The sequence below is a fragment of the Gadus chalcogrammus genome, chromosome 1, assembly GCF_026213295.1.
Source record: "Gadus chalcogrammus isolate NIFS_2021 chromosome 1, NIFS_Gcha_1.0, whole genome shotgun sequence".
NCBI lineage: Eukaryota > Metazoa > Chordata > Actinopteri > Gadiformes > Gadidae > Gadus > Gadus chalcogrammus.
Genome location: NC_079412.1, coordinates 24311837 through 24334405, shown reverse-complemented (window position 1 = coordinate 24334405; position 22569 = coordinate 24311837). Strand labels below are relative to the sequence as shown.

General features: G+C 47.7%; 3 protein-coding genes across 6 annotated transcripts in view; 1 reads left to right on the top strand and 2 right to left on the bottom strand.

Annotated features, from left to right (window-relative positions):
• The first annotated feature begins 57 nt into the window (after positions 1-57).
• On the top strand, positions 58-4052 carry si:dkey-20d21.12 (uncharacterized protein LOC556245 homolog). Its single transcript, XM_056597315.1, has 4 exons — positions 58-560; positions 1947-2090; positions 2490-2711; positions 3334-4052. The coding sequence occupies exons 2-4, from the start codon at positions 1955-1957 to the stop codon at positions 3468-3470; spliced, it is 495 nt and encodes a 164-aa protein (XP_056453290.1). The 5' UTR covers positions 58-560; positions 1947-1954; the 3' UTR covers positions 3471-4052.
• On the bottom strand, positions 2384-14020 carry hyal3 (hyaluronidase 3). Of its 2 annotated transcripts, none has more exons than XM_056597274.1 (7): positions 12179-12511; positions 8488-8774; positions 6780-7221; positions 5991-6138; positions 5556-5679; positions 5291-5380; positions 2384-4444 (listed from the first exon to the last, which is right to left on the bottom strand). In XM_056597274.1, exons 1-7 carry the CDS (start codon positions 12294-12296, stop codon positions 4187-4189), a joined length of 1467 nt encoding a protein of 488 aa, XP_056453249.1. In that variant the 5' UTR covers positions 12297-12511; the 3' UTR covers positions 2384-4186. The 2 variants fall into 2 exon arrangements, with proteins under 2 accessions (XP_056453249.1, XP_056453256.1); XM_056597281.1 differs by lacking the exon at positions 12179-12511 and adding an exon at positions 13831-14020 and having other exon boundaries at positions 2388-4444.
• A 1491-nt stretch (positions 14021-15511) lies between these two features.
• Positions 15512-22569, bottom strand: part of prkar2aa (protein kinase, cAMP-dependent, regulatory, type II, alpha A) — a 40175-nt gene continuing 33117 nt past the window's right edge. For 2 of the 3 annotated variants that reach the window (XM_056597293.1, XM_056597304.1), the window contains exons 6-11: positions 19885-20026; positions 19106-19207; positions 18683-18757; positions 18365-18430; positions 17285-17423; positions 15512-16055 (exon numbers count right to left, since the gene is read on the bottom strand). In XM_056597293.1, the coding sequence (XP_056453268.1) occupies positions 15931-16055; positions 17285-17423; positions 18365-18430; positions 18683-18757; positions 19106-19207; positions 19885-20026 (649 nt within the window). In that variant the 3' untranslated portion in view covers positions 15512-15930. The remainder of the gene's footprint in view (positions 16056-17284; positions 17424-18364; positions 18431-18682; positions 18758-19105; positions 19208-19884; positions 20027-22569) is intronic. The other variant, XR_008896367.1, reaches the window with a different exon arrangement.

Here is a 22569-nt window from a genome sequence, read left to right as displayed (position 1 = left end):
AAACTGCAGTTGTTTATTCTATTTATAGCTCACACACGCACACGCACACACACACACACACACACACACACACACACACACACACACACACACACACACACCCTACCCTTTTTTAGCATAGGGGGTCGCGGTCGCGTTTGCTTTGGGGCAGAGAGACAGTTGCTTACAGACACACACCGTGTTGATCTCAAACCAGGATTTACTTCAGTGTTCCTCTTCATCAACTACTGTCAAGGAATAGGCCTATACTGGGATTTGGATTGCGTCTTTCCGGAGAGGTCCTTTCAGTCTCGCCACTCCAGATCCCATGACGAGGGACTCGGTGTTGACCGCGCCGTCACTTGGATGACGTGTTTTGGAAGCCCAGCGTGTGCGTGTGTCTGTGTGTCTGTGTGCGTGTGTGTGTTTGGTTGTCTGCCTGTATGAGCGGGTGTAGAGAGTGTGAGAATGCAATAGCACAGTAAAGACTTTTCGGAGGCGCCCAACGGAAGGAAACAGACGCGCAACCAAGTGGACACACACACTTATACACGCGCACACATATAGGCCTACGCACGGCGGTAAGTGAACATTTGTGTTATTTATGTCAGTGAACATTGTGGTGGTGTGCATTTAATGTATCATAAGTGTCACATATATGTTTTGATATAATTTGATGTGATGTCATTTTGATGAGGCCATATCATATCATCAAATATCCAGGCCTCACATTATCACATTACGACGACACAGCTGGGCATTCATGAAAATGTGTGCATAATTGAACAATTGATGATACACTATATGAGTTATGGTGGTTTGTTATGCATCATATAATCAAACGCTGTATAACAATTTAAGTCAATTAACTGCCAATTTCGCATTGAGATGTTCGTTTGTGAAATAATTAGGAATGTTGAAATGAAAGGCATTATTACTTGTCCATAAAGACAAATGATGTGTTCAACTTTAGACTGAAGATGAATTCACATTTACCAGGGAATTTAATTTAAGGCTAAGGATATTATCATCTTTAGATTGAGTAGCTGGACTTAATCAGTAGGTCAATATAAACATACTTTCTACTACTACAGTATTATATATCTTTATAAAATAGTTGAGTGTGCAGTATGCAATGGGAAATATGTGCTTTTCAAACACCTGGGAACTGTGCTGTGAGTTACTTCTGATTAAGTTAACTAGGGTTTAGTTGGCATCCAATATACTATATATGTATGCATGTTTAATGATCAAAAGAAAATATAAACACTTCTGTTATGGAGCTTATGATTGGAGCAAAGTTGTGTTTCTAATTAACCACCAATGTATGGTGGATTTATAATCTAACCACATTTCTATTTCAGAAATTCCTTGGTACATTCATTTATTATGCACCAGGTTATTGGTCTGATGGTCTTGGGACATACGATCAGTTCCCTGTTTGTAATAGATTGTAATAGATATACTGCTGGTGGTCGGTTCTTCCATCTATTCTCTGAGTTGGTTTAGCAAAGACCAGTCATCCTCTGACCTTTGTTCTTCCATTAAAATACCCTACAGCCACCTTCTGGAGTTGATAAGCAGACCTAATAGTAGCCCTGCTTTTAAAACAGAGCAGCTTGTCCCACAATGGGATTTCACACAAAAAACAAACCTATTTCATACACAGACTTTCAAGGCATCTACAGTATATTCCTCTCCATTCATCCAATTCCTTTATCATTAGTATTAATGGCACGCTGTTCGTGCAATTTGCCATTTTTGACTTATCTTTTTCTCTCCGAATATTTTCTTCTAGCTGTAAATCTGGGTAGGGAAACACAGGAGAGCTTTTATTTTGTGTGAATGACCAGAATGACCAAATTCAGCTCACTTCTTCTTCTCATCTTCCTATTATAGGGAAAAACAATCAACAAGCAAAGGAAACGTGAATAACTTTCTGACCTCTCTCTCTCTCCCCTTGGTAGGAGGAGCCATGTCTCGACCTCCCTCCACCCACACCACTCCCCAGTCTTACCGCATCAGTGACAGAGACCTGACAGAGATCCAGCTCCACTCTGTGGACTCCATCAATGACCTGCACCGCATGCACCCCGAGCACGGCCACAGAGGTACACACACAGACACAAGCGCACGCACACACACACACACACACACACACACACACACACACCAAGAGATAGACGCACACACACACACGCGTATAGACACATGCACACACACACACGCACACACACATAGACATAGACGCTCACACAAACAGACGCACACGCGAGAACCCACTGTACCTCAAGCAAGGGAGACCACCTGAACAAAAATATATGTGAAGGTATATCACACACATCAGAAAATCAAAACAAAATCAAGATAATATGCAGTAGTAAAGGCATACAAACTAAAACCCACGGACACACATTTCAATTTACACAAGCAGGGATATGCAAATATATAATCAGACAATTTGAATGCACCACAAGTTTTGTCACAATTTCCCCTCTTTCATTACCTAGGCATACGACCGCCTCTCTCGCCCGCCCACAGCCCGTCGTCCAATGGAAACCCCTGTTTCCCCGGCAGGACGGACGTCAATGAACTAGGCCAGCCAATCAGCGCTAAACTGCAGAAACACTTGGGGGAGACGTGGGGCTCCGGTTCGTCGAGGGTCTACATCGCGGCCTGTGGACTCATCGCGTTCCTACTGCTCATGCTGTTCGTCACCGTCTACTTCCTGGGTCAGACTGGTTGAATCTCATCCATTCATATCACTGGTGTCATAGTGATTAAGAACTTTGTACAAGGTGCGATGCAATGTAGGTCATACTATACTACTGTACTATTGTGTTTAATTCAAGATGACCATTGGTTCATCCTAACCGACACTTTTGTCCAGAGCATGTCGTTAAAGGCGACATATTATACCACCAGGTGTGAGTGTGATAAGCCGTTGAAAGTCTGCCTCTTCTGACATCACAGGTGGGCGTGTCCACCTAGATGCATGCTGGATAGATGTGCAACGTTTGCCACGGTCCACTGGGTAGGCTGGTAGACTGCTCGTCCAGCATACATCTAGGTGGACACGCCATCTTGTGATGTCAGAAGAGGCTGATTTTCAGAACGGCTTTGAACGGCTATTCACACTCACACCTGGTGGTATAATATGTCACCTTTAATGGAGAGGTAGGGGTTAGGTATGCCGACAGGTAGACATTGAGATGAACATTTAAACCCCGTACCTTTTGGCTGCAAGTCTAACAGTCTCACTAAGCAATCCTGCCTCTACTAATTTAGCATGTTCTGTAATTAATTATGTTGCGGCGCATCAATATTATCATTCATTGTCATTTCCTCGTCCAGTCCAACAGGGCGGCGCTATGCGGACGCTCACAGAGGCCGTGAGGGAGAAACAGGACGTTTCCATGGAGATATCCAAGCTGATTCAGGAGCTACAGGCCCTGAGGCACAACCTGACAGCTCTGAGGGACAGGCCTTGAAGACACACGAGCACACGAATGGCTCTACAAGAGAGACTGAACCTCCCATCGGCCCTGCTAGATTGACAGTTGATCGCTTCACTTTTATTTATCCGTCTGTGATTTGGGGGAAAAAAGAGACGTCCAAATCTTTTTTGCAAACACGTGTGATTATTTATTCAGAGCTGAGACTTGGCAGTGGCATATTAAGACAGATTTTCTTCACAGTCTGGACACTGGCCCAACTCTTTCCATGATGTGAAAGAGCCTTTGGAAATTGAAATTAAGAGCAACTTGATAGCACGCATGGCACTGAAGACTTACAATCTGCACAGAAGGCTTTTTGTTTTGAGAATACAATCAATGCTGCATATGAGTTAGTTATGATAAGGAAAATAAACCGTAGTATGTTAAATAAGTCTTATATTCTAGTTCCAGTGATATCAATGTCATATAAATGTAATGGTGTAATGGTGGCCTACGTACCTATCCATCTATTCAGCATTCTTACAGTTTCAAAGCCAAGGCACTTTTACAATTAAGTAAAATAAAGTTGAAGGTGACATATTATACCACCAGGTGTCAGTGTGAATAGCCGTTACAAGCCGTTTTCTAAACGGCTTGTAACGGCTATTCACACTGACACCTGGTGGTATAATATGTCACCTTTAAGTTTCATCGATGACGACGGCCCAACCGGAGCGGTGTTCGGTCCTAAACTGTCATCTGGAGCGCTCCTACTTCGTGCTCTCTCCACAACGATGGCCGCCCCAGCCGTGGTAACAGTGGCACAGGAAGTGCTTGGCGAACAACGACTGGCCGTGCTCGCCGGACGTCTCGTCGCGGACCATGTGGCCGACGCCCGGCCGGCGCCTGGCGCAGCGCCCGTTGCCGTGACAACGGCGCTGGCTGCAGCGGTGGGATCGCTTGCGGAGCTTGCGGACGTATCGGCCCAGCGTGCCGTGCAGGTAGTCCCTCAGGAGCACACACTGGTCCTGGGGGGCGGGAGAGAGGCAGGAGGGGGGGGAAGGTTCCGGTTGTTATGGTGCGTTCATGTCGACGTGGGACATTTAAAAGGTTGCATCGTCGATGTCGGGTGACGTCACTTCTGTCGGTGTTTGAAGCGAGATCCCAAACAAACAGAGCCCGCTCGCCCCTCCCTTCCGTGTTTCGGGCATCCAGTTAAAAAGGTTCATGAACGCAGCGCAAAACCACCCAGCACCCTCCCCTTGTCGGTGATTGGTTGGAATACTATTTATTTTGGTTTTGAGTGGTGGGTAAAACAATTTGTTTTTGTGTACGATCTCGGAGCATAGGCTGCCTACACAGATACGTTTTTTTGACGGCCTTCTTATCAGGCGGGCAGCTAGCGGATCGTGAGAAAGATCAGATGAATGTGATCATTTATGTTTTGGCCTTGCATCGCTGATGCAACCTTTAAGACTCCGGAGACCCTCGCTCCAACCCTGGGTTCATAGTGGCAAAGAGTTTTCACAGAGCTGCCAGACCTAGTTAGACGTGTGGTGTGATGTGAATATAGTGGCATGCAAAATGAAGTGCAGCAACAAGACATGTGTTTTCTGGTTTGAAGCAGACCTTCCAGTCGGTATGCGCGATAGTTCAAAATATGAAGGATAACTCGTCTATAGGATTAGTAATAAATCATGCTTGCTGAATGAATGTTATGATTCTTGATTTTATGTTTAAATCGATTTGAACCACATAACAGGGCTATTTGAATTCAGATGTATTACATGTGTTTGGTTTGAATCAACAATTCATGTCTCTGAGCACTGATATCCCCAGAGAGATGACACACGCACACACACGCACACACTGACCTTTGACCTGGCGAACTCCAGCTCTCCCCACAGCACAACTCCAGCCGCCCCCAGAGCTGCAGCCTCCCCGAGGGTATGATGTAGGTCCGCCTACACACACACACACACACACACACACACACACACACACACACACACACACACACAGTCTCTCAGTCAGTCTTTGATTGCTTTTGTGTGTGTAATAGCGAGTCGCTAGTGTGTTTAATATTGCCATGTGTGTGTCTTTCATGCGTGGCGTTTTCATTCTTTTTGTGCGTCATACCACGCTGAGGAAGTCGAGTGTGTGCGTGAAGGCCAGTCTGGCGTAAGGGAGGACGGGCGTGGCCTTCGAGGTGTTGTCATGACGCCAGATGGAGCCCACCCTCAGAGCCTCCAGCACTCTGTGTCTGAGGGGGGGGGGGGGGGAGGACATCACGTCATGCATCAGTCACACACACACAATCTCACTTTTACACGCACACACACACACACACACACACACACACACAATCTCACAAACACAGCCAATCCCACTATGACACAATCTCACTTACACACACACACACACACACACACACACACACACACACACACACACACACACACACACACACACACACACACACACACACACACACACACACACACACACACACACACACACACACACACACACACACACACACACACACACACACACACACCCCCCCCCTCTTACCGGACCATGAGCGCAGACTCGGGGGCCCCAGCCAGCCTCTGGGGCAGGTAGATGCTGGGGTACAGGGCGGTGGACTCGCTCCACAGCCAGTCCAGCCTGTCATTCAGCCGGCTGGTCCCCGGGTGGCACTCCCCCGTGTAGTTAGCCCCTGACAGCAGCACGGAGGCGGACACAGCGCAGCAATGAGCCCCCGTCCAAAACCACTTCTGTCACCCACTGAATGTTGTGGTTTCTTGTAATGCTAATTCCGCAATTCTTTATTTTCAATTCTCAGTATGCAGATTGTGTATTTTGATGCTTTCTTTTGTTTATTAAATGCTGTGATCTAAAAATAATCAAAGTAAAAAATGAAAGTGGGGCACAGTTCTTTAGCCAAGTCGTTAGAGATCTTTAGATGCTTTCCTGAGGGTATACTTTTTACGTTCATTCTTTAGTACATTTCAGAGCTGGTACTTTTTTCACTTTTACTGAAGTAAAGAAGTTGAACCTGTTCTACTTTTACCAGATTCGGTTTTCCTCACAAGTATCTATCCTTCTTAGAAGTAGGCTAAAGGTTTTAATTTAGCCTTCTGCTAAATCCTAAATACAATGCACTTTCTAGAATGCAGTTCTTTTACTTTGCCTTTGTTTTCTTTTATCTATTTTCTTTTCTTTTCTACATGAAGCACTTAGAGTCTGCCTTGTATATGAAAAGTGCCACATAAATAAAGTTGCCTTGCCTTGCCTTCTACTTATATAATAAAGAACGCGTGCACCCTCGCCACCACGGGACGACCGACCCCTCCTCACCTCTGGGTTTATTCTGTGGATCGTTGTAGCAGGCGGGGAACCCGTAGTACCCCCAGAGCCCGCCGGGCCGCTCCGTGACCCCCAGGCGCAGGGTCTCCCCCATCACCCGGCGCGCCCCGCCCTCAAACTCCCTCTTGGCCTCCGCCGTCACCTCCTTCGCCCCCTTCAGGTCGGGCCGCGTCTCCCGCACCTGCTTCACCGACCGCCGGCGGTACACCTTCTTGGAGTCGAAGTTGCGCGCCCACAGCGGGCGCCAATCCTCCCAGTCGATGACGGCCAGCCCCGCGAAGTCGGGGCGCAGCCGGCGGGAGATCTGGCCCCCGGCGAGGGCCAAGTGGGCCCCCAGGTCGGCGCTCTGCGGCAGGCCGCCGTTGACCCTGGCGCCGTCGCGGGACAAGAAGGGGTACAGCCCCAGGCGGTCGCGGTAGAAGATGGTCATGTTCTGGGGAAGGGGGGGAGACGGGGGGGGGGGGGGGGGGGGGGGGTTAAGGGCTGATTATTGTTCCACTTCTACGCATCGCAAGGACCACGCAGATGCTTCGACGGAGTCACAAACCAGTTTTGGTTCTGCGTCGGGTTTTTAGCGAGCGGACCAATCACAGCCCTTGCTGTTGCCGTCGCCTCGACGCAAGGATATAATTTCTAGGAGGCGCACGTCAGGCCCTTGCGGTGGTCACAAGGAAGGGTCCCCTAGGACGTAACGGGTCGGTAAACTCCCGTGCGTTGCGTCGACGTGGAACCACGATCAGAGCAGCGGAGGGTTAACAATGTGTGTGGTGTCGGTTAAGGGTTCATGTGTTTCTCTTGTCTGATCCTGCCAACTGATGATTCTGTGAGGTTGTGATGTGGGCAGTCCTGAGTGTGGTTATTGTTGCCTTAACGATGCTGTTTGGCACAGACAGCGTAAAGAAATGCAGTATGATTAATAATAGTGGTAATAGAAATGTATTAGCAGACATGATTTACATGAGGTAGAATGGCATCATCTAGGACTGGTTTGATGAACAAAACACTCCACATTCTAATTCTGGTGAAGGAATCTACGGCACCAATTCCATGAATTGTGGCGTCATGCTGGTGAACCACAACGCAAGTTCTTTTCTCTGACTTCCGATGAGCTGTGTACACCAGTCAACAGCCAGGAAAACAACTGGACATAAAAAAACACAACAAAGAAGAGGAGAACAAGCTACATCTGAAACATAACGTTAAGAACGGATATCCATTTATCGGAAGATTCTCCCTCTCTCTCGCTGTTAAACCCATGCAACCCATATTGCCCTCTGAAGCTTTCCCGGTAGTCTTGCCCTCTCTCTCACTCTCTCTCTCTCTCTCTCTCTCCAATACGCACATTCAGGGAAGGTAACCGCCTGGGAACGGGGGTTGGCATTGACCTAGGGCTGTGGGATTAATAAAAAATGTATTGCGATTTTGATGACGATCTCTAAACTAATATAATTAGTTCAAACTTTATTTTTTATTATTTTTTTAAGTATATTTATTTTATTCATTAATTGCTTAATATAAATTGCAGAACAGCTGAATATATATTTGTACATTATTTTATATTTGAAAATTTTGTTCTATTTTTTTTAGGAGAACTCACATTTCATGTCTCAAAAATAATCATGATTCCAATATTGACTAAAATAAACGTGATTATGATTTTTTTCCATAATCTTTTGGGAACTCATTGGCCTTCACTCACCTGTCCGTCAAAGTGCTGTCGGGAGTTCACCACGATGTCAAAGACCTCCAGGTTGAGCTTCACCCCGTAGAGGGTCTCACAGTGGGCGGTGGGCATGTTCCAGACCACCACGAACGGACGGCCCGTCACCACCGGGGCGGACCCCTGCAGGCGGGAGGGGTCCGGAGGCGTGGGGGGGCCGGGCTGGTCGCTGGCGCAGGGTGGAGGGGACACGAGGAGGAGGAGGAGGAGGAGAGGGGGGGCAGACAGCTCCATGTGGTTGGGGCTGGGATGGGGTGTTCTTCGTCCTGAAGGGAGAGAGGGTGAGAGCCTTTAGGGGCTGGGCATTGTGTATTTATAAGAGAGACGAGAGATATAAAGTCAAATATAGAACCAATGGGAGGCTTGGAAGGAAGAAGGCCGGTCTTATACGTGCTCAGATGGCCTTCAAATGATGGTTTAAGGAACTGACAGTTCTGTTGATGATATCTTTGTTTTGGAAACAATGCAGGCGGAAATGATGGCGCAATATTGCATGCACAGAACGTTTCCGCTGTTGACAGAACATTTACTTGTAAATGATAAATATAAGACTGCATTTTACAGATAGTACCATCAAAGCTATGGTAATGTTTTCTTTAGTGGTCACTCAGATACAATAAGGCAACATCTTAATACGGATGCGAGATAAAAAGTGAAATAAACACGATAATAGAGAATCAACATGGTGAGCAAAGTATTTATTTCTTAGAATAAAACACATTTGGGCAGTAAAACAATAATGCAATACATTAACTTGTCATTTTCTTTTTGAAATTCCATCAACTTCAAAACTGAATTGGCATTCCTGTGAGGCGAATTATAGGGCACTTTAGTTTATTGAAGCATTTAAATAAATGTACATGATTTGACTCTAAAAACACATTATATGTGTTCGAAGGAGTACATCATTATTAGATTTTATCCAATAAAATCTCCAAATCGAGATTGAGCATTCCATTAACATTGAGACGGTTCACTGGTTTAAGATAGATTGGTTCACTGGTTTAAGATAGACTGGTTCACTGGTTTTTGATACTTTTGAGCTGCTTCTATAAAGTCCCATACTGAAACGTGTGAGTAAAGCACACAGAACCCCAGAGCAACCATCCAGATCCGTCCATTCAACCATCGTGCGAAGGTAACGTATGTGTCAGACATTTGATCATACGAGCTACACATGCCAGAAGAGTTTCTCCCAAATCTTATCCGTCGTCTTCGGTCGCTGCTTCCCAGGTACACACTTACACTACAAACTCAATGTCTGTGTCTGTGTCTGTGTCTGTGTCTGTGTCTGTGTCTGTGTCTGTGTCTGTGTCTGTGTCTGTGTCTGTGTCTGTGTCTGTGTCTGTGTGTAAGGTTGAACCAGGTGATCACCCAATCAGGCAGGTCTATTGCCTTGTTAGAGGCGAGCCACCGTGAATTGCATCTCCCGCTATTGTGTTTGTGTATGCATGTCTGCCTGCCGCACAGGCCTGCATGCACACTGCACTGCAGCGCATTAGGTATAGTGTTTCATGTTCAGGGCTTCAGATGTCTTTGTGCATCCAGAATATGGGCGTTCCCCTGGCATCCCGGTAAGGAGTGTCCATCGTGGTCATGTGACCGCCCTGCTCCACTGATGGGGGGGAAGAGAGAGGAGGAGGAGGAGGAGGAGGAGGAGGAGGAGGAGGAGGATGGGGAGCGACGGAGTGAAGAGGGGATGAAGGTGGAGCAAAGAGGGGAGGTGGTGGTGGGGGAGGTGGTAAAGGAGGTGGTGGGGGAGGGATGCAGGTAGGGGGAGGGAGACAGGGTTGAGGCGGTTGTGGCTGAGGGGGTGGTGGTGGTGGGGGAGGAAGAGAGTGGAGAAGCGCTACTCGAGGTGGTGGTGGGGGCGGTACGGCGTCGGCTGGCGGAGCTACAGGCGCCGGGGGTGTTCCCGGAGAGACGGCCGAAGGCGAGGGCTTCATCAGCTTGAGCAGCGTCTCCAGGGGAACGACGGAGGCCAGAGCCCCCGCGCTCTGCACGGGGCCCGACGGCGCGTAGCCCAGGCGGCCGTAGAAGCCCTGCTTGTCGTGGGTGGTGAGGCACAGCCGGCCGAACCCGCGGCCGCGGCAGTAGCGCTCCGTCAGCTCCATCAGCGCGCGGCCGCGGCCCTTGCCGCGCTCCGCCGCCGGCACCACCACCGACTCCAGGAAGAGGCTGGACCCGTGGCCCACCACCCGGGAGAGGCGGGCGTGGCCCAGCAGGCGCTCGGCCCCCGGGGGCCCGGCCAGCAGCACCAGGCTGACGGGGAACTCCTGGCAGGACTTCTGCAGCGAGTGGAGCCGCGCGCCCTGGCTCCGCCGCCACTCCTCGTTCACCAGGTCGGCGCAGCGGGGCAGGAGGTCGGGCCGTTGGTGGATGGGGACCACGCGGAGCCTATCCTCCTCCTCCTGGGGCTGTCCGTTACCATGGCGATGGACACCGGGTCCCGTCTCCCCCGGAGCCTCGAGCCCGATACCGGCGTCATGGGCGGGGCCGGGACTGAGGTTGTGGCGGAGGTCGTCGGGGGTTTGAGGAAGCACTGGCGTGCCGTTTTTGTCTGATTGGCTCGGAGGGTCCTGTGTTTCCGATGGGTCACTCCTGTTGTGATGAGGAAGGGGGGTGGGGGTGGGGGTAGGGGGGGGTTGAAGGGGAAATCACCTGTCAATCATCGTCCTCGGTGTTCAATAGTTTGCTGATTTCAGTGTCTTTGCGGACCAAACCCCCATGCAAAGGTCTTCTCACACAGCCAGGCCAACTAGTTCAGCATGTGGTTGATTCCTAACACATGCTCATATTAGTGCCATGCTCTGTGTGTGACAGAATTGAATGTGACAGTTGAAACACACGCGTTGCTCTTTTTGGCTGAGAGAAATATCGGCTGCATTGGTATGCAAGGATGGAGTGTACATGAAGTCCTCTCATCGTTGAAAAGATGAAACTCGATGAAAAGAGAAGTAGGTTGTGAGTGACCCAACACACCACCCACAGAGCAGCATGATATCGCGTTCACAAGCAGAGAGAAGAGATGTTCTGCGTATGCAAGATCCAGGAACAAGGAGAGCTGTTGTGATCCACTCAACAGGTGCCACCATTTTAGTCTTCGATCAGCACCGAGTGTCTTGCATTCTGTTGCTCCTGTGTAGGCAAATCCACCAATGGAGAGTCCGCCATACATCGCTATCACTTAGCAGACCAATCTTTGAGCACACAGCATCAAGCAGCAACCCAACCCCCCCCCAAAGACAGACAGACCATCCTTCAGATACGTTAGGGATTGGGCAATATGGAATAGTCGATCAACTTAAGCATATTTTTTACTACACAGTAATGATATATAGATCACGATACGCTTAAGAATTCAAAGTAACAGCCGTTACTGGCTTCCAAACAACAGAGGGTCATCACATGAGTATAGGTCAACTTATGAATAAATGGGGTGGTATCACACAAGTAAGTTCTCTCTCTGTTTTTTGTTTTATTTTTTTAAAGCTCCTATTTTCATAATTTTACAAAGGACATGTTTGCACTTCCCAACAACAGGGGAGTTATTTATTGACTTTGTTTGCGATACCGCCCAAAGAAGACAAACAATCCTGTTTAATTAATGACCCGCGCTTCATCCAATTACAGTTCAAATTGGGAGTAACCCCAGCCAACGAGGACTCACCGGAGGAGCTGAAGACAGGGAGGCCAGGGGATGAAAACACCTCGACCGCGGGATGAGAATAGACAAACACCTCACTCTCAAGAGCTATGAACCTCCAGCCCCTGACACGCACCCTCATCCACCCGCGGCCGCTCGCGATGACACGTTAGAAAACGAGGATGTTGGGAGTACGCAACAGGAAACAGGTCTGCGGGGTGATAATCTAACGACAGATAGAAGAGCTGTCACTCTGAGGCCGGGGCCGTGAGTGGACGTTTATTGATGGTGGTGTGGTCTGTGGTGGTGGGGGTTAGGCCGCTTGCTCAAGGAAGCTGAGGCCGTTGGGCTTGGAACCCAGAACCCTTTCGGCTTGGGGTCAAACACCCTTGACACTCAAGACTATACCCCCCCCCCCCCCCCCCCGCCTATCCCACATCGTAAGCTCCTCTTCGTCTTCCACTCTTCATCTACCACCCATCATCTGCCACCCTACTTAGTGAAGAAGCTCTTTGCCGTTTTTGGTTCACAGATTGAACACATTTTGGTTGATGTACGTTTTGTGGACTATAAAACTGACATATCGGCCAAGAGGATGGACATCATATCCTTAAAGTGGTCACAATGTAAAGAGTGATTTGAAATGGCTCCATCTGACGTTTAATAAGGTTTGACCTTGATGGGGGAATTCTAAACATCAAATGTAGAGTACGCTGTTTAGATACACGGTGTGGTACGGTTCCCTGGCTCGTGCAAATGGAGTGTCGTCACTCTTGATTGTCCTTAACAATTATTTGGCTTAATCTTGTGCGCCCGACTCCCAGTGGGGGATTCTCGTTCATGCTGTGAAGGCTAAGAACTGTCCCTTTGCAAAAAAAAATAACTCAGTAGACTTTACAGAGAGAGCTGCGCGACTATACCCTGAATAATCAGTCATGGCTTCTCACAGGAAAAGGGGGTACAGGACCTCGACAGGTCCTGGCCATTTCCGGACACCTCTTTTAGACTTAAACAAAAAGACAACCATTTATGTTGTGTGATTATAGAAATATATATATGGAAGGGGCATGTAAGGGGTAAGGTCATATTACTTTAGGATGCCTACAAGTAAGGACTTTGGACATTGGGTTCGAACCCAGAACGGCTGGGATTCAAACACAAACACGTAGCCTGCCCCCCACCCAGACCCAGATCTGGGTCTACACCTGCAAAGACGTATACTCTTAAAGCATAGGTATTGGGTATTTATATGAATAATAAACGTGCTGACAAAACCAATGGATTTAAAAGAAGAACGTATTAGCCGTATGACCATATAAGGAAGTATATATATCCAGAAGTACTTCCTCACCAGAAATAAACTGCAAGCCAAAAAAGGCAATGATGTCACTGGCTACCACGGACGTATTGTAAGAGCACTACCTATTGCAATACAACTTCTCAAATTATAACTGCGAGCTGGTGTGCTGTGTGATATAGTGTTAGTTACACACTCAGGCTCATTCATTACCAGGCATGCATGCAGAAACACAGTTGGCTAGATGTAGTGCTCAGTGTAATCTCCATCGAGTCAAGACGTGTATTCATGAATAGCAGCTAACGACTAAGGATAAAGCACACTTGTATGTTATACAGACCATTTACATTATACAACAGTACATTAACGTTATACTTACATTGTGAAGAAGTTCCCAGTTCATCCAAGAACAGGTTCTTCCTCGAAGTTTTCGAGGAGAGGAGATTATAACGTTACACGCTTCATAACTACAACTATGTACGCCACTTTATTTAGTGGGTAATTTTGTTATTGATATCAAATTCGTTTAGCACATGGAGCTATTAAAGGTTTAGCCCAGTCTATAAAATGTGTTTGTCGATAGCGTAATAGGTGACAGCGGGTGAATGTGAAGCACACAAGTGGACTAATATTTCCAGCTAGAGCCCTCTAGTGCTTTGGGGTTGTAACTACGTACATCATTTAACAAAAGTAGTGAATTTGTATTGCACTGGTTTTATAAAAAGCCACAGTTAGTTATAACTCTGTGTTATAGAAAGAGCGTTTATAAGTGAAAAACACAGAAGAAATGTCAGACACCACCACAAACTTTTTAACAAAATGTTTGCTTTATTTTTTTTCATCTTTTTTTAAATCCAGGACAACTCATTCAAGAATAATCATGGAGAAATAAGCACTAACTTTATTTTATTAATATATATTTTTTTTGTTTTACATTTTGTCTGATGGATGTTGGATGGTGTTTTTCTATTTTAAATCAGAATTGGTCAAAGTAAAACAAAAATAATAACTGAATATATAATCATAATAATAACAATACATTAATAATTAATACAACTGTGTGGCGTCAATTACAGAATAACAAGGACCCAGAAACGTGGGGTTGCTCTGGTTTTGACTTCTTCGGTGGTACTGAAAGACACCAGCACTAACTCAACTCAATCAACGACAGCAGAAGTGGAGCGCACTCACAAAGATCCACACCCCCGCCTCCCAAAGAGGAAACACTTTTTTGTTTATTTAAATAATATTTTATCAAAGCTTCTTTTTTTGTTTATCTCCATAAAATGTTTCTAAAACTCCTCTTGTTTCTTCATTTTTATTTGTTTTTTTTGCATTTTGCATTCTTTTTTCCTGTAAGTAGTTTTTCCTTGTTTCTCCATTTTCCCATGTGTCTGTTTTTGCAACTGCAGGTGCCTAAGTGTGTGTGTGTGTGTGTGTGTGTGTGTGTGTGTGTGTGTGTGTGTGTGTGTGTGTGTGTGTGTGTGTGTGTGTGTGAGTATTTGTGTGAGATTGTTCGTGTGTCCTTGGCAGATGCTTGCGATCGACAACTGTGTTGTCTACGTGTCTATGTAATTGCAATGCCTGCACATGTGAAAGTTAGTTTTGGAGTGTTTGTGTGTGTATGTCAAAGCTCACTGAAGCTATGCAAAAATGTGTGCGTGTGTGTGTGTGTTTAACTATATGGTGAGTGTATAAAGGAGTGTGTCAAGCAGTTTGTGCGTGACATGAGTGTAAGTAGACAAAAGGGATTTGGACGTATTTTTCAGTGCCTATGTAGGTATAAGTACATAAAAGTGTGTGTTTGTGTGTGTGTGTGTGTGTGTGCGTGCATGCCAGTGTGCCTATACTGCTTTGACTGGTGTCTTCCAGTGTAGAGAGAGAGCTTTAGAAAGAGAGATAGAGCCAGAGACAGAGAGGGCCAGCGAGAGAGAGGCAGCGAGCCAGATAGAGAGAGACGTACAGAAAGAGAGAGAGAAAGAGAGAGAGAGAGAGTACAAGCACCTGACTCAGCAGCTGCTAAGAGGGGGTGGGGGGGGGGTGGCACCCGGTAGAGATGGGACTTGAGGAGGCTTGAGAAATCTGTGGACTGATTCTTAAACCACTCTCCCTTGTTTTGTTTTTATATGAATCCTATGCTTGTATAGAGTTCATATCAAAAGAAAAAGAAGGGAGAGGGAGAGCGTTGGTGTGGAGCGTCGGTGTGGAGCAGTGTACACTGCGATGCAAATGACACCGGTTTAGAGTTTATTCGAGCTTGGGTGACAACGGCGTAATGTCCATATCGTTTTCTTTTTCCTCGACGACGGCGGCGGGTGTGTTGATGAGTGTGTTTGTGTGTGTGTGTGTGTGTGTGTGCATGCGGCATACTTGTGTGTGTGTGTGTGTGTGTGTGTGTGTGTGTGTGTGTGTGTGTTTGCGTGGTGTGTGTGTGTGTGTGTGTGTGTAGAAGGCACAGCGAGGAGCCGGAGTGAGGGTCTCAGTCTCTGAGGTCCATGCTGGAGCCGAAGAGTGCGACCAGCTGCTCCTCGTAGTGGGAGATGTTCCTCTTCATGATCTCCTTGCAGGAGCCCAGCAGTCGCTCAAAGGCCTGTATGTCTATAACTGCAGAGCGGGAGGGGGGGAGGGGGAGACCGAGGGAAAGAGGGAGGGGGGGAGGAGGAGACAGAGAGACAGAAGGAAAGAGGGTGGGGGAGACAGAGGAAAGAGGGAGACAGAGAGCCAGAGGAAAGTGAAACAGGGAGTGAGAGCGAGTAGAGAGAGAGGGTGTAGAGAGCGAGTAGAGAGAGAGAGAGAGGATGTAGAGAGCGAGCGAGCATGCGAGCGAGAGAGAAATGCAGAGAGAACAAAAAGACAGTAAAGAAAGGAACAACAGACGACAGACAAAAGAGAAACGGAAACATACAGAGACAAACAGAGAAAGGGGAGGAAGAGAGAGTGGTATTACGACAGGTTGTACCCACACACAGGTAAACAGTGACAACCTTCTGCAGAATATTTTTTTCTACCAATGTATATCTAGCCTTCATTTACCATTCATACATGTCATTATAAAGTAGGAAGGGATGTGGCCCAGTGTTTCCGCTAGAATTTTTTTTTGATTTTTATTAATTTTTTTACTTCTTTTGATATTCGGGTCAATCAGAACCCTCATTGTTTAACATGAATTAGGCTAAACAAATGACCACTGTAGCATATTTAAACACAATTCAAATTGTGCAGAGATTTACTTCCATTGTTCATTCTGACCGGAGACATTTAGAATTTTCGGTCCCCCTCATTTTTTTCTGGTCAATGACCGGTAATTACCGGACTACGGAAACTCTGATGTGGCCTCAAGCTGCTAAAGACTTGGGATCAGGAACCCGGGACCTTGTGGCTGGTAGTCAAACACCCTCACCCCTACATCAGTTCCCCCAATCCCACCCATTCATGTGTTTGCAGATTCCAGTGTGAGTGCGTAGGATTGTTTACACATGGATAACACCTATGATTCATTATGCTATGCGTATCAGTGTGTGTGTGTGTGTCTGTATGTGTTTCTGAGGCCCTGAGATTCATAATGCTATGCTTATCAGTGTGTGTGTGTGTGTGTGTGTGTGTTTCTCAGGCCCTAAGATCCATTATGCTATGTGTATCAGTGTGTATGTACAGTATGTGTTTCGGATAAATTATTTTAGCCTATCATGTGTGTGCGTATGTGTGTATGTGTGTGCGTGTATGTGTGCATGTATGCGTGTGCATGTGTGCGCAATCTGCCTATGTGTATGTGTGCGCGTACGGTATGTGTGTATGTGTGCATCTGTGGGTGTATGTGTGCGTCCCCCTCGTACCCAGAAGCTTGACGTCTCCGACGGCGTAGGCGGAGGCTGCACGGGGCTTGTTGGTGACCAGGGCCAGCTCTCCGAAGTAGTGACCCCGGGTACAGCGAGCGATCTCCACCTCCATGTTGTCCGCATGGTCCGCCTTGGTCTGGGGGGGAGAGGGGGGAAGAGAGAAGGTGAGACAGAGAGTAGGGAGGGAGGGAGGGAGGGGGAGACGGAGTAGAGGGGAGAAGGGGGGAGAGACAGAGAGTAGAGGGGAGAAGAAAGGGGGGAGAGACAGAGAGTAGAGAAGAAAGGGGGGAGAGACAGAGAGAAGAGGGGAGAAGAGAGGGGGGAGAGACAGAGTAGAGGGGAGAAGAAAGGGGGAGAGAGAGATGGGAGAGACGGAGTAGAGGGGAGAAGAAAGGGGGGAGAGACAGAGAGTAGAGGGGAGAAGAAAGGGGGGAGAGACAGAGAGTAAAGGGGAGAAGAAAGGGGGAGAGAGAGAGATGGGAGAAAAAGGAGGGAGAAAGTAGAGAGGAGGGAGCAGGGAGAACGGTTTGACTTAATGTCGGCTCATCTCAATTTGCCAAATGACCTCCCTTGGCACCAATTTAAAGCCAGTTGCAGGAATCTTTAGAGGCTCTTCCAAGGATTGGCTCCTGCAGTTTGGGTCTAGTATTTAGACACACGAAGCACCCGGAACACCCAGCTTAATGTTTAACACTGCAAACAGTGTAGCAACTGCTGCTATCATGGCTGTAACACGGGAATTGATTAGCCTAGCAAGTGTGGTACTTGCACTTGGTTCTATGAACATCCTTTCTGTACCGACAGCGATATATTGATGCACTTCTTATGACAAATGTACTTATTGTAAGTCGCTTTGGATAAAAGCGTCTGCTAAATGCCCTAAATGTAAATGCAAACACCAGAGGCATTACCTTTGAACCGCGTCGCTTACGCTCTATCTTATATTGCCCTTTGAAACACTGACTACTATTATACCGCATAACTAACGCAGACTTTCAGCGGGAAACACGTGGGACATTCAAAAAATGCTGACAGGCAAAGAGGAGGAAGAGGATGGCGAAGAAGGGTATGACTTACTTTGCTCTTCATCATGATCTTCACCGCTCCGGACTCAACGATGTAGAAGCAATCTGCCTTGTCTCCCTGCAACAAGGGATCAGAAGAGATTATTACCCACAGATATCTGATCACACTCAATAGACTATCCAACGTATCCCACCGAGCACCACATTATGTACAGTTTACACACATCATATTCACATCACATAACTTCATATTAGGCACTTTGTAACAAATTAACTATACCACAAATTGCGTTGTTCTGATGGTATGATTGTTCACCAAATGGATGAATTTACTTCCGGTTGTGGCAAAAGAAAGGGGAATGTCTCTGACCTGCACGATGATCCTCTCTGAGTCTGTGAACTGCTTCATGCCTAATACGTCCACGATCTTCATCCGCTCCGACAACTAGAGACCCCGAATAACAGGGACGGAGAGACAGACAGAGAGAAGACACAGAGACAGATAGAGATAGCACAGAAAGACAGAGAGATGACACAGAGAGACAGATAGAGAGACGACAAAGAGAGACAGATAGAGAGACAACACAGAGAGACAGATTGAAAGACGTCACAGACAGAAAGAACGACAGAGAGAGACAGAGCAAAAGAGCATGAGTTTCTTGAAGAGAAATCTTTACACAAACGGCCCCTTATTGTAGCCGCTCACACCATGTCCATGGTTTATTTTGATTTTGTACTGAAAGGAGCTGACATTATGCAGATCAACAGCGAGACCCATCGCCCCCATTCTCACCTCCAGGCTCTTCAGTAGGGGCACAGACTCGATGAAGGCTTCATACATCCTCCTCTTCTTCGCATTGTTCTTCACTATGAGTCTGCGGAACGTGGCACGGTCCTGGAGTCGGCACAAAGAGGGAGAGGGAGAGCGATAGAGATAGAGATAGAGATAGAGATAGAGATAGAGATAGAGATAGAGAGAGAGAGAGAGAGAGAGAGAGAGAGAGAGATAGAGATAGAGATAGAGATAGAGAGAGAGAGAGAGAGAGAGAGAGACATCGTTCATTTCCAGATTTATTGTAACGAAGAGGATATAACAGGCGCGCAGGATGAGGATGGCTTCCGTTTGCCTGAATCAATCTAATTGAATTAATCTCTTGGACAGACAAATGACTCTGCTTTCAATTAAAAACAGCATCACCATATAACTATCAAGTAGCGCATTTACTTTGGTCATAGAAATAAAATAAAAGCTAATTTCGTTTATTTTCAACCTAGGTTTGACCTGTTCCTCCCCCTCGCCACAAGGAGGAGCTCTTACAGCACACAGGCGACTGCACAAGTCACCTCATTCAAAGAAGAGGACCCCATTCCTGGAAAGATCCTCCGTCTAACCCAACTGAATCACTGTTCAGACGCAAAGAAACCCAGTGAAATCCACATTGCCTCCTATAGCGTCGCCAATGCCAACACCTTTAGCACAACACTCAGAGGTCCCAACAGCGCATCACACATTCTACATATTGATTGCAAACTTTTATCTAAAATATATATATACGTAAAACCGTCTCTCACCAGTCCCCAGAGCGCCCCCTCCTCGGTCGCCGCGATGGTAGCGGCCCGCGGGGCGTTGTACAAGAGCGCCAGCTCTCCGAAGCTGCCCTTGTTGTTGTACTGGCCCACACACACGTCCTTCACCACGATGTCGTACACACCCCTGTGCCCAGAGACAGAGGGAGGGGGGGGGTTCATTCTCCATGCCAATAAAGCGCTTTTTGAATTGAATTGAGGAAGGGAGATGGGGAGGCAGAGAGACAGAGATATGGAATAGAGAGACACACAGAGAGATAGATGGGAGAGAGAGAGCGGCGATGGGAGAGAGATAGACACAGAGAGAGATGGGAGAGAGACAGAGAGAGACCGAGCTGGAGAGAGAGAGAGAGAGAGAGAGAGAGAGAGAGAGAGAGAGAGAGAGAGAGAGAGAGAGAGAGAGAGAGAGAGAGAGAGAGAGAGAGAGAGAGAGAGAGAGAGAGAGAGAGAGAGAGAGAGAGAGAGAGAGAGAGAGAGAGAGAGAGAGAGAGAGAGAGAGAGAGACAGAGAAAGAGATAGGTGAGAGAGACAGTAAGAGACCGAGCTGGAGAGGCAGAGAGACAGAGAGGAGAGCCTCAGAGAGAGATTGCCTGAGAGAAAGGGGCGAGTGAATACCAAGAATTAGATGGTAAAGCATGTGATCCAGTCAAAGAGCTCATCAGGGTTCTCCTTGCCGCTCAGGCCAGGCTAGGGCTATCTGTCCCATCGATCAGTTTTAACGACCCCGTAGTGCATCTGGAGCACACAGACACACTGATGTGCGCTCGCAGTGCACCATCATATGCTTGTGTGTGTGTCTAACGTGTGTGCAGAGTGATTAAGTAAGGAGGCTTCATGGCCGTAGTTATCTCTGGCTCCTAACTCGCAATTGAATAAGCTTTATAAACAAGCCTGTTTGCAGACAGTGTTGTCAGAGCAGTTCACCCAGGACACTGCAATCAGCCTCACAATAATACATCCAGACTGGTACTGAAATCACGTGTGTATTTTGTGTGGAGGTGTGTAGGTGCGTGTGCGTGCGTGCGTGCGTGCGTGTGTGTGTGTTTGAGCAGTAGTGTTTGTTTTACATCTTTGTCGAGGTCCCTCCCCTCCAAGGATTTACCTGGGGGCTCGGTGACACAATACAATGAGGTAGACGGATTAACCAGCCATTTGAATGGCCGTCTGCGCCATGATTGGCCGAGGCCGGGCTCTAAGCCCCCCGGGTGACCAGCTATGACCCCGGGGATGATCGGGATTAGAGTAGGAGATGATCGGGCTGTGGACTGACGGGGGACACCCGGCTTAGCCCAGAGCGAGCGATATACGCAGCGCTAGCAGTGAGGCCGTAGCGTTGCATCACGAAGGGCCAGGAAGCCGAGGAAGGAACACCGAGACAGCGCTTGGGTCATTCATTAAAAACACAGCTTGGCAGTAGGAGGCAGGGTGACCACAGGACAGTATAGGGAGGTGAGCTATATCACAGATTTGTTCATTTGTAGCTATTCATTCACGTACGTATAAGACGTTGGGTCTCGATTTTTGTCCTGGTTCAAAGGTTTGAAGAGATGCAACCTTGTTAGGATTTTATAACTTTAGCCTTAAACACACACGCACACGCACACACTATTGATGACTGCAGTGTGGGCTCCGTCATGATGAAGGAGATTACAGTGAGAGCTGCTGCTGGTTTGCGGCAGCAGAAGACAGGAGACGTCTAACATCTCCACAGCCCCAGACGAGTCTAGAAGAGGAGCGCTGAGCTACCGTAAATACCCGTCTGCACACCTGCCTCCCATTACTGTCTGTGAGAGGGAGAGAGGGAGGGCGACGAGGGACTACTTAGGTGGGTGAGAGAGTTGACTGAGCAAGTGAGAGACGAGCAGGAGTGAGTGAGTTTCTGAGTGAGTCGGTGAGTGAGTGAGCGAACGAGTGTTTATGGTTGGCGTCTCATCGTTGTGTTCATGCAGTCAACCCACACCACCCTGACGCGTGTACTACCAGCCTGCCGCCTATGTGCTGTGTTGCTGTTCCACCTCCCTCTCTCCCCCTGCCCCCATCACACCACTCTCACTCTGTCTCCACGTCTACAATTCCTCCCTCTCTCCTACATCCTCTCTCTCCCTCTCTCCCTCTCTCCCTCTCTCTCTCTCTCTCTCTCTCTCCAGCCTCCACATAGCTCTCTCCCTCCCCTCTCTCCCCCTCGGTCTCCCCCCTCCCCTCCCCACAGGCGAGGCAGGGGGAAGCCCAAGAACAGAGGGTGGCGGTGGAGAAGCTGAGCCGCTTCCAAAGGTCATCGGCTGTCGCCTGCAACCGGGAACACGCCGCTCCACACACACACACACACACACACACACACACACACACACACACACACACACACACACACACACACACACACACACACACACACACACACACACACACACACACACACACACACACACACACACAGTGGTGTTTTTCATGAAGGTTGGAGCAGAGCGGCCTGTTCCTGATGTTACCAGTCATCCTTGACCATCTGTTAGAGAGACTGGCCCTGAACGCTTGTGAAAACACAGTCAACGGCGCCTGATGACGTACCTACCTACCATAGTCCATGCAACACCCGTAAAATAATTAATGACGCCTTTACGATTAAAACGCTCCCTAAGGCATAGGGTTGTTCTGATAGTTTGCGCGAGTCAGTAG

Excerpts from the sequence above, each read along its gene's own strand:
- si:dkey-20d21.12 (XM_056597315.1), top strand. The coding sequence starts at position 1,955 with ATGTCTCGACCTCCCTCCACCCACACCACTCCCCAGTCTTACCGCATC. Across the intron at positions 2,091-2,489 it reads CCCCGAGCACGGCCACAGAG|GCATACGACCGCCTCTCTCG; the intron begins GTACACACACAG and ends TTCATTACCTAG. Across the intron at positions 2,712-3,333 it reads CGTCACCGTCTACTTCCTGG|TCCAACAGGGCGGCGCTATG; the intron begins GTCAGACTGGTT and ends TTCCTCGTCCAG.
- hyal3 (XM_056597274.1), bottom strand. The coding sequence starts at position 12,296 with ATGAGGGTGCGTGTCAGGGGCTGGAGGTTCATAGCTCTTGAGAGTGAG. Across the intron at positions 6,139-6,779 it reads TCCACAGAATAAACCCAGAG|GGGCTAACTACACGGGGGAG; the intron begins GTGAGGAGGGGT and ends TGCTGCTGTCAG. Across the intron at positions 4,445-5,290 it reads TGGAGTTCGCCAGGTCAAAG|GACCAGTGTGTGCTCCTGAG; the intron begins GTCAGTGTGTGC and ends CCCGCCCCCCAG.